The 12933-nt window shown below is 43.4% G+C and overlaps 1 protein-coding gene across 1 annotated transcript in view; it reads left to right on the top strand.

Annotated features, from left to right (window-relative positions):
- Positions 1-8181: 8181 nt before the first annotated feature.
- Positions 8182-12933, top strand: part of LOC111589136 (uncharacterized) — a gene marked incomplete at its 3' end in the record, with an annotated part of 10920 nt that continues 6168 nt past the window's right edge. Inside the window, 1 exon segment of the mRNA XM_055008751.1 lies at positions 8182-8529. Within this exon segment, the coding sequence (XP_054864726.1) occupies positions 8182-8529 (348 nt within the window).

Below are 12933 nucleotides of genomic sequence, written 5' to 3' on the forward strand. Positions count from 1 at the left end.
CTGCAGGCTTATTTGTTGTTCCTAGAATCTCTAAAAGTAGAATGGGAGGCAGAGCCTTCAGTTATCAGCTCCTCTCCTGTGGAACCAGCTCCCAGTTTGGGTTCGGGAGGCGGACACCCTCTCTATTTTTAAGACCAGGCTTAAAACCTTCCTTTTCGACAAAGCTTATAGTTAGGGCTGACTGGGTGACCCTGACGGGGTGAGCTGGTGTTTTCATTTGCACAACTGACTTCCCCTCTTGACGTCCCTTTAGTTTGCCCCTAGTTATGCTGCTATAGGCCTAGGCTGCTGGGGAACCTCTCTGGATGCACTGAGCCCTTCTCTAACTACCTATGTATTTACTATATATACCATTATTGCATTACATTCACTCTGTTTCTTTCTGTGTCCTTTCTCCGAGTGTCCCTGGTCCCAGAGCTGGATGCTGGATGCTTCAGATGTGTGGCTGTGTTTTATGGTCCTTGTGTCCCACCCCCCACCTCTCTATCTCTATCCCTCTATCTGTATCCCTCTATCTCTATCTCTATCCCTCTATCTCTACCTCTCTACCTCTTCTGTCCCTCTCAACCCGCCCGGCCACCAGGCAGATGGGTTCCCCCACATTAGAGCCGGGTTCTGCTCGAGGTTTTTTTCCCTGTTAAAAGGGTGTTTTCCTTGCCACTGTCGCCTTTTGGCTTGCTCTGGGGTTCAGGCATATGGGTTCTGGAAAGCGTCTCGAGACAATTTGACTGTAATTGGCGCTATATAAATAAAATTGAATTGAATTGAAATTTTCAGAAATTTGGGGAATTTTTTTGCTGATTTTTTTGGATTTTTTTCAGGCAAGGAAACAAAATTTTTTGGTGCCTGTAAATGAAGACAACAGGAGGGTTAATTACGAATAAAGCAGTTGTTGAGATGTTTTATTCTGATGAAGAGGATGAAGTGTTTAGTTTTTTTCCAGTGCTTTCCTTGTGATCTGGGAGCACCCAGAGCTCTGTGTCGCCTCCTGAATCATAATTCCAATCATTAAATGCTAATAAACCTGTGGAGCAGCGATCATTTGTATTGACGGGTCGGATTGATTGACACGGGGCGCTGATCGATAGGAAAACATATCGATCAGGAGGTGAGTCTGGGAGCAACACAGACCCTCAGAGTCGCATCATTTAATGCGTGTGAAGGTAGAAACTGCTGCTGCAGAGTTTAGAGTTCCTCAAGTTCAGCCTCGACCTTCAACACGTTCAGTCGGACTTCCAGAGGTCACGAAAGCTGAAAGTTAACACAAAACCACCAAAACAAGATGCAGATCCACCGCAGAGACGCATTCAGCTAAATAATTAACTAATATCTGCATGAACTTTATTTATTTGGAAGTATGAGATGACTGACTGTGGAGAAGATTCATGGTGACCTGTTGGACATTTATTTACAGTTTTACAACATTTCTGTTGTTTTTGGGTCGAAAGTGTGTCTCTGTGTGGCTTGTTTGTGTTGTTTTGTCTCATTTCTGGTAGTTTTGTGTCTCTTTTTGCTGTTTTTTGTCTTGTTTGTGTTTATTTGTCTTGTCTTCATAGTTTTGTGCCTCATTTTTTCTCATTTTATGTCCTGTTTGTGTTGTTTTCTGTCTCATTTATATTATTTTGACTTGTTTTTTGCTCTTTTTTTTGTCTTGCTTTACAACATTTCTGGACGTTCTCTGTCTTAGTTTTAAGTTTTCTGTCTTGTTTGCATTGTTTTGTGTAATTTTTGCTTGTTTTGTGTCTTTTTTTTGTTTTCTGTCTTGTTTTGTCTCATTTTTGGTTGTTTTCTGTCTTAGCTTTAGCTGTTTTCTGAATTGTTTCTGTTGTTTTGTCTTATTTCTGGTAGTTTTGTGTCTTTTTTGCCGTTTTTTTTGTCTTGTTTGTGTTGATTTGTCTTGTTTTCTTAATTTTGTGTCTCATTTTTCTCATTTTATGTCCTGTTTGTGTCTGTTGTCTATTTTTTGTGACATTTTGGCTCTTTGCGGTTGTTTTATCTCGACATACTACAGATATGAAACTATTTCCATTTTTAAAGCCCTTGCAAACATTTTCACTCCACTTTTAAAATTGTATTTATTTATTTTACAGAATTTGATTTAGTTTTGAAGAGAAAATATAACTGAGACGTGTTAACAGTGAAAAATCACAATTTAAAGCCCAGATTGGTTGTTTTTTTCTGCTTATGCTGCACATTATACATTCATCAACTAATAGAAAACTGAAATCCAATGATTTTATTCAGTTTTTACAGTTTCTGGTTGATAAATGTCATTTTGGTGGAAACCGTTCATACCCACCTATAATTTTGGGGTGCAGTCAGTTTAAAACAGTTTGAGCAAAAACTAAAAGCTAAAGTTTCTCAGAGAGGTGGAGATCAGAGCTTTGAGTGTCTGTTGGGACTATTTTCTGCGGTGGATTGATCCGTATTCTCTGCTGTGATGAGGACGTTTGGAGCAGGAACCAGGACGGAACAAGGTTTTCAAAGTAAAGGATTTATTGTTGGAGGATTTTTACACAAGACGTTTAGAATGAAGCCATTTAGCAGAACTATTAAGCTCAGATTTGGTTCTTTAACCTGATGAGACTTCATGTTGCAAATGATGCATTCAAGGACTGTTGGAAAACTGAAAATATGACCATTTATTCCAGTTTGTGTCTGATAAATTGTGTCGTTGTGATGATTTATTTTAGAGATAATGAGCTTTTTAAACCAGGGGTTGTGGTTCAGAGTCTTTATCAGAATTTAAAACTCATTTATTTAAAGCTCAGTTTGAATTTCTGCGTCTGATCCAGGTTAAAACAGTTTCAGGTTCTTTCAGAGTCATTTTCTCAGAGTTTTCTTTCTTCCTGCAGTTCTGCAGTGAACTCCGTCTTCACATTAAACTCAGACCTTTACTCTCCAAACACTCTGTTGTCTCCTGCTAACGACAGCAGATAATTTACTAACAGACACACACATTGGAACACACACACAAACACACATTAGAACACACATATACACACACACACATGTTAGAACACACACACACACACACACACACACACACACAGGTTAGAACACACACACACACGTTAGAACACACACACACATTGGAACACACACACACACACACACACACACACACACACACACACGCATTAGAACACACGCACATTAGAACACACACACACACACACACACACACATTATAACACACACACACACACACGTTTCTGTGAGTGATATCCAACCATTATGGGCCCTTTATTTACACCGGCTTTACAAATGAGCCCTAATTACTAGATCTTAACGAGCTGGTCGGGCGAGCGACGGGTGAGCGAGCTCTGCAGGTAGATAGGAGGAGAGAGAGAGAGAGAGACAGAGAGAGAGACAGAGAGAGAGAGAGAGAGAGAGAGAGGAGCGTCTCGGCTTGGAGGGTTTTTAGTAAAATGTCAAGAGCAGAGAGTTGATGGCTTCATCATCCTTTATCCTGGAGAACACCTGGAGGAGGAGATTAGTCAGAGAGAGGAGGAGGAGGAGGAGGAGATCAGACAGAGAGAGGAGGAGGAGGAGGAGATCAGACAGAGAGAGGAGGAGGAGGAAGAGGAGATCAGACAGAGAGAGGAGGAGGCGGAGGAGGAGGAGGAGGAGATCAGACAGAGAGAGGAGGAGGAGGAGGAGGAAGAGATCAGACAGAGAGAGGAGGAGGAGGAAGAGGAGATCAGACAGAGAGAGGAGGAGGAGGAGGAGGAGGAGGAGATCAGAGAGAGGAGGAGGAGGAGGAGATAGAGAGAAGAGGAGGAGGAGGAGGAGATTAGTCAGAGAGAGGAGGAGGAGGAGATCAGACAGAGAGAGGAGGAGGAGATAGAGAGAAGAGGAAGAGGAGGAGATTAGTCAGAGAGAAAGAGGAGGAGGAGGAGGAGATCAGACAGAGAGAGGAGGAGGAGGAGGAGATTAGTCAGAGAGAGGAGGAGGAGGAGGAGGAGATTAGTCAGAGAGGAGGAGGAGGAGGAGGAGATTAGTCAGAGAGAGGAGGAGGAGGAGGAGGAGATTAGTCAGAGAGAGGAGGAGGAGGAGGAGATCAGACAGAGAGAGGAGGAGGCGATAGAGAGAAGAGGAGGAGGAGGAGATTATAGAGAGGAGGAGGAGGAGATTAGTCAGAGAGAGGAAGAGGAGGAGGAGATCAGACAGAGAGAGGAGGAGGCGATAGAGAGAAGAGGAGGAGGAGGAGATTAGAGAGAGGAGGAGGAGGAGATTAGTCAGAGAGAGGAAGAGGAGGAGGAGATCAGACAGAGAGAGGAGGAGGCGATAGAGAGAAGAGGAGGAGGAGGAGATTAGAGAGAGGAGGAGGAGGAGATTAGTCAGAGAGAGGAGGAGGAGATCAGACAGAGAGAGGAGGAGGAGGAGATTAGTCAGAGAGAGGAGGAGGAGGAGATTAGTCAGAGAGAGGAGGAGGAGGAGATTAGTCAGAGAGAGGAGGAGGAGATCAGACAGAGAGAGGAGGAGGAGGAGATTAGTCAGAGAGAGGAGGAGGAGGAGATTAGTCAGAGAGAGGAGGAGGAGGAGATTAGTCAGAGAGAGGAGGAGGAGGAGATCAGACAGAGAGAGGAGGAGGAGGAGATTAGTCAGAGAGAGGAGGAGGAGATCAGACAGAGAGAGGAGGAGGAGGAGATTAGTCAGAGAGAGGAGGAGGAGGAGATTAGTCAGAGAGAGGAGGAGGAGGAGATTAGTCAGAGAGAGGAGGAGGAGGAGGAGGAGATCAGACAGAGAGAGGAGGAGGAGGAGATTAGTCAGAGAGAGGAGGAGGAGGAGATTAGTCAGTGAGAGGAGGTGAATGGAGGAGTTGAATTTTCTTTCAGGTTTTTGGACTTTTCCTGAACCTCCAGAATAAAAGCAGCGTAATAATTCATAAAACTGTTTCTGACATCATATTTATGAGACATGTCATCGTTTGAGCTGCTGAATGATGTAATGTTGACATAAATGACCTTTTAGTTCTTCTTCTACATGTTAAAGTTTAAATGTCTGACTTTTTTTGTGTGTATTTTTATTTAACCAGGAGAAATCCCGTTTAGATTCACAACTTCTTTTTTCTAGAGTCCTGACCGAGACAGGCAGCAGCAAATACAGACCAGTTATAAAATTGCAGTTAGAACATCAATAAAATACCAATAAAAAACATAAAAAAATTACATTTACAAGCAAATTATGAAACACCAGTACATGTACCTGTTACAGACGTCACAAATGATGCGTTCAAGGACTGTTGGAAAACTGAAAATCCAGGATTTTGTGGCTTTTTTCCAGATTGTTTCAACCTAAAATGTCTGAATTCGAGGCATCTTTTCTAAAAAAAAAAAATTGCGATGTAAGTTGCGATGAAATTGCAGGAGACAGTGACAGTTGCTAAAAAGTTGCATTTTTTCAGCTTTTAGGACATGTTTCAACATTTTAATGACAATATTTGTTACTCCAACCAGAGTTGATGTGAGAACGTTCTTCCTACACCACCTTCTAGTCAGAGGAGCTTCGGCTGGTTTCTCCAGAAGCTCCTGCACTTTAAAGGTGGAACATTTCAGGTCATTAATGTCCTCATTAGTCTTTGTCATGGTGCCCGTTGCCGCTAAACTCCCACAATGCTCTCTGCTCTAACATGCACTGCCCATCATCGAAAATGATGCACAAAACAACAAAAACAAGACACAAAATGACAAAAACAAGACAACAAAAACAAGAAACAAAATGACAGAAACGAGACACACAATGACAGTTCAGTCCGAACAGAAAGAAACTAATGATCCTGTGAACAGAGAGTGAAGATCAGAACTTTTCTGTGCAGTTTTGAAAATAAAAACCCAGTTTCAGCCTCAGCTTCTTCACAGGATTCTCCATGTGGCTGAAAGGAGAGATGTTGGACTTTATTTCCAGATAATGAGTCATGTTTTACTCTGCTATCATGGTTGTAGGTTTAGTTTTCTTCCAGAAGCTTCATTTTCTCTTTTATTCTCCATATTTCTCTATTTATTAATATAAACAATATAATTATTCATCTTCTGTTTCTCCTTCATCCTCTGAAATCTGCAGCTTTATCTGGAACATTGAAACTTTTATTTATTAATATTTGACTCTTTTTTGTTGGATTCTGAGCCTGAAACACACCTTTAACACGTGCACACTCTCTCGTGCACGCCCATGCTTCAAACTGCCACAAATCAGTGGATTTAAGTGGAGCGCATGAGATCCCAGTGTCTGTATCCCGCATTACAGAGAGGAGGAGGATGAAGAAATGGAGGTGTAATGAGGAGGAGCTGAGAGGAAGATGTTGGAGCAGCAGATAGAAACAGAGATGAGGATCTTTAGAGAGAATTAAACCAACAGATTCATCAGGTCCTGTTTAGAGTTATTTATGAATCCGTGACCTGTGACGTCCCCCAGGGGTCCGTTCTGGGACCTCTTCTGTTCTACGTCTATATGCTCCCTTTGGGTCCAATAATACAGGAATTTAACGTTAATCATCACAGTTATGCAGACGATACATGACTTTGTGTGTCAGCAGACTTCCTGTCTGGAGCAAAGAAATACCTGATGAGAGATGAAATGAAGATAAAACAGATTATTCTGAGGGTCGGCGTTTGTAAACATCCTGAGTCTCGAGTTCTGAAAACCACTGACCAAGTTGGAACTTTGGAGTGTGAATAGACTCAGATTTGACTTGAATGAATAACTGATTAGTCAATTATCACAGATTACTATTTAATGAGTAACTGACTAATCAATTATCACCAATTACTTAATGAGTAACTGATTAATCAATTATCACTGATTACTATTTGAGTAACTGATTAATCAATTATCACCGATTACTTAATGAGTAACTGATTAATCAATTCTCGCTGATTACTAGTTGGTGAGTAACTGATTAATTGATTATTTGAATAGTTGATTATTACTAGTTCATGAGTAACTGATTAACCCTTTAGGCGCCACAGTTTTTTCAATAAAATATTCAGTTTTGATATCACTTTTTCAAAAGGTTTTAACTTGAAAATGATTAGAGATAAAGCCAAACTGTAAATGAGTAAAATCATCAGTATGATCCAAAGTTTGTGATGGCAGTAAATTCACTCATCTAATTTGCATATTATGACATCAGCAGGCGGCGGACATATGGATTACATAACTTTTACAGATGTTTATTGTAGGGCTGCAACAACGAATCGATAAAATTCGATAATAATCGATTATTAAAAGCGTTGGCAACGAATTTCATTATCGATTCGTTGTGTTGCGCGATTCATGCGTTACACGCCATGTCGCGGAGCCGTGTAGAGCTTTGTCAATGCTGGCTGACTGAAATAAAGTTTTTAAAAAAAAATTCACTTGCAGAGCGAGTTCAACGGAGCGAGGTGGACGCAGAGCGGAGACGGTATTTTCAGAGGGGAAGTAAAACATGACCGACACGGACAAAACAGTTCGACCAAAGTATTCTAAAGTGTGGGAGCATTTCTCTCTTGACAAGACAAAAAAATGCGTACAATGCAAGCTTTGTAAAAGCGACATGAGATGGCACGGGAGCACCACTGTGATGCTAGAGCACCTGAAAAGAAAACACGGAGTCACCGATGAGGATGAAGGGAGCTCAACCACAGGGTAAGTCACTACAGTATCCTACGTTAGTTCCGTTTTAAAGTGAGGAAACGTATCGTGAGTCTCTCTGGTAGTTCTCCTGATGCTAGCGTCTGTTAGCTGATTAATGACAGTGATGGGGCACGTGTGTGTGTGTGCGCGCGAGATATACTTTTTATTTCACTTCAGTCAGCCTAAGCAGGGTTTAAATATGCTTTATAAACTTAACTTGCACACAATGGTAATAATTAAGCATCAAGTTTTAATTTTCTGGCAAAGTCTGAGTGATGATACTGGTCTGTGTTGGAGTGAGGCGGGATGAACTCAAGTTTTTTTTTGGTGCTTGTACTTTTTATATATGTGCATGTGTGTTTTGCTCTTTGGGCTACTTACATGCCTGATACTGCAAATAAAACAAGATAATTATTGAGTTGTTGTAAATTGTGCAATAATACATACTCATACTATACTATCTTTCTCATTTCATTAGAAAACAGCAAAAAATGACAGCCTTCGTGATGAAAAAGACGTACACCACAGCAAGCAACTGTCTTGACCCAGAGCATCCTCAACATGATCATCACAGACATGAGACCACTGTCAATGGTTGAGGACGAAGGCTTCACGGCAATGATCCGCACCTTTCATCCAGGTTACACTCTTCCCTCAAGGACACATTTTACAAAGCTCATGGGGAAAATATATGAAGAGACTTTCAAGGAAGTGAAGACCGCAATTAACACAAACAGCAGCAAACTTGCTCTCACTGCTGATATATGGACAAGTGTTGCCAATGAAGCGTACCTTGGGGTCACCTGCCACTACATCACAGAGGACTGGGACATGCAGTCAGTCTGCCTCACCACCATGCCACTGCAGGATAGACATACTGCATCTAACATTGCAGAGTGGTTGGAGGAGGTAGTAGCTAGGTTTGAAATTCCTCCTGGTAAAATCATTGCCATAGTGCATGACAATGGTGCCAATATTGTGGCTGCGGCAAACATCCTGGTGGAGAAGCATGGGTGGTCCTCTGTGCGTTGCAGTGGCCATACCTTGCAACTTGTGATCAATGCTGCGTTGAAGCATTCAAGCATTGAAAAAGCTATCGGGGCTGCAAGATGTCTAGTTGAACATTTTAAGAAAAGTGAGCTTGCCTGCACTAAGCTGAAAGAGAAACAACAACAAATGGCTACACCTGAGCACAGCCTTGTTCAAGACATTAGCACTAGATGGAACAGTACATTCTATATGATAAGCCGACTGCTTGAGCAGAGGTGGCCTGTAACAGCAACATTGTCTGACAGCTCTGTCACACAGAGAGGCAAAAGGTACCTGGATTTGAAATCAGAACAGTGGAGCCTACTAGAAGAGCTTTCAGCAGCTCTTAAGCCTTTTGAATGTGCCACTGTGTTCATGAGTGGACAGAAGTACACAACAGTATCTTCCATACCTCCACTTGTGAAGGGACTATTGAAGTCCACCCAGAATGCTGCCTTCGAGTCAGCCCCACTCCGGGCTTTCCAACTCACTGCTACAGAGCAGCTACAGGAGCGATGGAAAGGGGAGACTTTTTTCTCAGATACAGCACCTAACACTGTGATTCTTGCAACAGCCCTTGACCCGAGGTTTAGGAGACTTAAGTTTCTTTCACCTGATGAAGTCCTTCATGTCCAAACTAAATTGCAAACAATGGTACTTGCAGAGAAAAGGGAGATGGATGTGCAGCAGCATGGCAGTTGCAGTAGCACCTCCACCGATACTCCAGCTGCTCAATCAACACCTCCTGCCACCCTACTGGATTCACTTCTTGGTTCTGATGGTGAAGACGAGGACAGAGCAAGTCAAGGGGAGGATGTTCATACCCAAGTGAGAAACGAAGTCCTCACATACTTTGGAGAAAAGAACCTTGCCAAAGAAGAAAATGCATTGCAGTGGTGGAAGGCTAACAGAGACAGATATCCTATGTTGGCCAGGCTAGCCAAGTCCTACTTATGCATTCCTGGTACTTCAACACCATCTGAACGTCTGTTCTCCGCAGCAGGAAACATAACCTCCAAAAAGAGAGCCAGCCTTAGCCAGGAGCATGTTGACATTTTTGCATTGCAATGCAAAGTTCTTGAAGAAAGAGAGTGAGTGAGTGAGTGAGTGAGTGAGTGAGTGAGTGCATCTCAGAGTGTGTGCATCAGTGAGTATGTGTGATAGTGGTCATGTTTACTTGTTCTCCACAATTATAGTAATCCACAAATGTTAATGTTGAAACAAATCCTATTACTGGGTTTACTGATTTGCATTTCTTTATTTATTGTTCCAACAGTTCGGGTCTCTTAAACAACAAAAATACCTCTTGTTTTTGCACTTTACCAAAAAAAAAGTAACCTACATATTTTGCACGTGTATAGCATACATTTGTATGTATTTTTGTGTACTTTTATTGTTTTACTGAAGCTATTTGACAATCGTTTACATTTAGATTTTTTATTATTATTATTTTATCAAAATATTCAAGCAGCAACCTGTTGTTTGTGCACTTACTTGCTCTGTCAGTCCAAGTCTTTTTCCGAATAAAGAGGCGGCAATTAAAGGTGTTGTTTTTTTGTTTTTTTTTAAATCCGATTCATCGATTAATCGAAAAAATAATCGACCGATTAATCGATTATTAAAATAATCGTTAGTTGCAGCCCTAGTTTATTGATCAAGATGGCATTGCCTGGCTCAGAATTTGTCAGATTCCTTTCTCCACGATACCCAGCAGGCTCATCAAAATGTCTGATCCACTTGTGATACTGTTCCTCATCTCTCAAGCAAACCCAGCCATCATGATCATCATTTACGGCGGGGCCGTGAACACCACTGCGGCCTCTGCCGCTATTATCAGTGCATTTTCTCCAGCATCTGCCGCTATTTCCACGGTGTTCTTGCATCCCCACTACCCCACCCTACACTATTAGCGGTGTTTTGACAACCCCCTGCTACACCCACCACGTCCCCTCCCTGCACACCGCACCACGTCCCCTCCTGCTACAGACCACCACGTCCCTCCTCCTGCGGACACCCACCACGTCCCCTCCTGCTACACCCACCCACGTCCCCTCCTGCGACACCCCCACGTCCCCTCCTGCTACACCCACCACGTCCCCATCCCTGCTACACACCACCACGTCCCCTCCTGCGTACACCCACCACGTCCCCTCCTGCGACACCCACCACGTCCCCTCTGCTACACCCACCACGTCCCCTCCTGCTGACACCCACCACGCCCCCTCCCTGCGACACCCACCACGTCCCTCCTGCTACACCCACCACGTCCCCTCCTAGCTACACCCACCACGTCCCCGCCTGCGACACCCACCACGTCCCCCTGTGCTACACCCACCACGTCCCCTCCTTGCGACACCCACCACGTCCCCTCCTGCTACACCCACCAAGTCCCCTCCTGCCTACACCCACCACGTCCCCTCCTGCGACACCCACCACGTCCCCTCCTGCTACACCCACCACGTCCCCTCCTGCTACACCCACCACGTCCCCTCCTGCTACACCCACCACGTCCCCCTCCTGCTACAACCCACCACGTCCCCTCCTGCGACACCCCCCACGTTCCCCTCCTGCTACACCCACCACGTCCCCTCCTGCTACACCCACCACGTCCCTCCTGCGACACCCACCACGTACCCTCCTGCCTACACCCACCACGTCCCCCTCCTGCTACACCCACCACGTCCCCTCCTGCGACACCCACCACGTCCCCTCCTGCTGACACCACCCACGTCCCCTCCCTGCTACACCCACCACGTCCCCTCCTGCTACACCCCACACGTCCCCTCTGCGACACACACACGTACCCTCCTGCGACACCCACCCGTCCCCTCCCTGCTACACCAACCACGTCCCCCTCCCTGCGACACCCACCACGTCCCCTCCTGCTACACCCACCACGTCCCCTCCTGCCACCCTGGACACGTTGAAGCAAAGCATGGGCTCCAGTATGTGCTGCTTGTGGACTGTCATGGGCGCACGGACTCGCTGCCGTTATGCACAGACGCAGCGTCACTTTCTGTCTCACTGGACGACTGAACATCTTCATCAGAGGATGAATATTCTTCTTCAGAATCTGAGTCAGCCATTACTTGACAAAATACTTTGTCAACGGTGAACAGACCTCTCAGGATTGGTGAGTTTTCTCGCGCTGTCTTGTGCTCTCCTGCGCTCCGACTGCAACCCTCATCTCCTCGACCAGGAGGCGGTTTTCAAACGCTATAAACTCCAAAACTTTGAATGAAAACACGCCCACAAATGATGCTCAGATTGAAGTTCCAGATGTCCGCCATCTCCTGGTGTGAAGTAGTAACTACATGAGGCACCATATTTGCAGCTATGGCTTGTTATGTTCAGCAATGTTGCTTGTCGCAATATTGCGACTTTGGCGCTTAAGGGGTTAATCAATTATCACTGATTACTAGTTAATGAGTAACTGATTAATCAATTATTTGAATAGTTGATTATTACTAGTTCATGAGTAACTGATTAATCAATTATCACTTATTACTAGTTAATGAAGTAACTGATTAATCAATTATCACTTTAGTTAATGAGTAACTGAGTAATCGATTATCACTGATTACTAGTCAATGAGTAACTGATTAATCAATTATCGCTGATTGCTAGTTAATGAGTAACTGATTAATCGTATGTCTGAGTGAAAACTGAACAAAAATTAGGAATTACAGTTTATTAGTTTGTGAAAGATTATGATTTTTAGTTTTCAACCAAAGTTTAGTTTAATTTAAAAGATTAAATCTGTGAAGTTTGTGGAAACATCAGATTATCGCGTTGAACAGTTAAACCTCAGAGATGAGAGTTTTTAACGAATCTTCCAGTAAACAGATGGAAACTTTAGTTCTTTAACTCTGTTCTTCCAGCTTCAGGTGATTAAAGCTCATTTTTATTCTGGCTGTGGTCTCGGTCATATTTAAATCATAAATGTCATTACGGTTCACGTCTATCTATAATGAATCCAGCATCAGAGGGAGATTAGCCGGATGTGTTGGCTGCTTATTAGCGCTGTGATAACGCCGTTAATTGTCGTCGCTGTTTAGCTGCAGCTCTGCTCTGATAAAACTTTAATGAAAGATTCTCTCAGAATTCCACCTGAAACTGCAAATTTAGCTTTTTCTGTAGCACAACTTTAAAGTTTCATTTTCAGTCGTCGTCTTTTCTGTTTGCTGCTTTTAGTCTTCCTGCAGTTCCAACATTTCCCAGAATGCTTTTAGTTCTGCTCAAACTTCAGTTATTACCTGAAATATATTTCAATCTGTGGATTTA

The sequence above is a fragment of the Amphiprion ocellaris genome, unplaced genomic scaffold, assembly GCF_022539595.1.
Source record: "Amphiprion ocellaris isolate individual 3 ecotype Okinawa unplaced genomic scaffold, ASM2253959v1 Aocel_unscaffolded142, whole genome shotgun sequence".
In the NCBI taxonomy this organism is placed as follows: Eukaryota; Metazoa; Chordata; class Actinopteri; family Pomacentridae; genus Amphiprion; species Amphiprion ocellaris.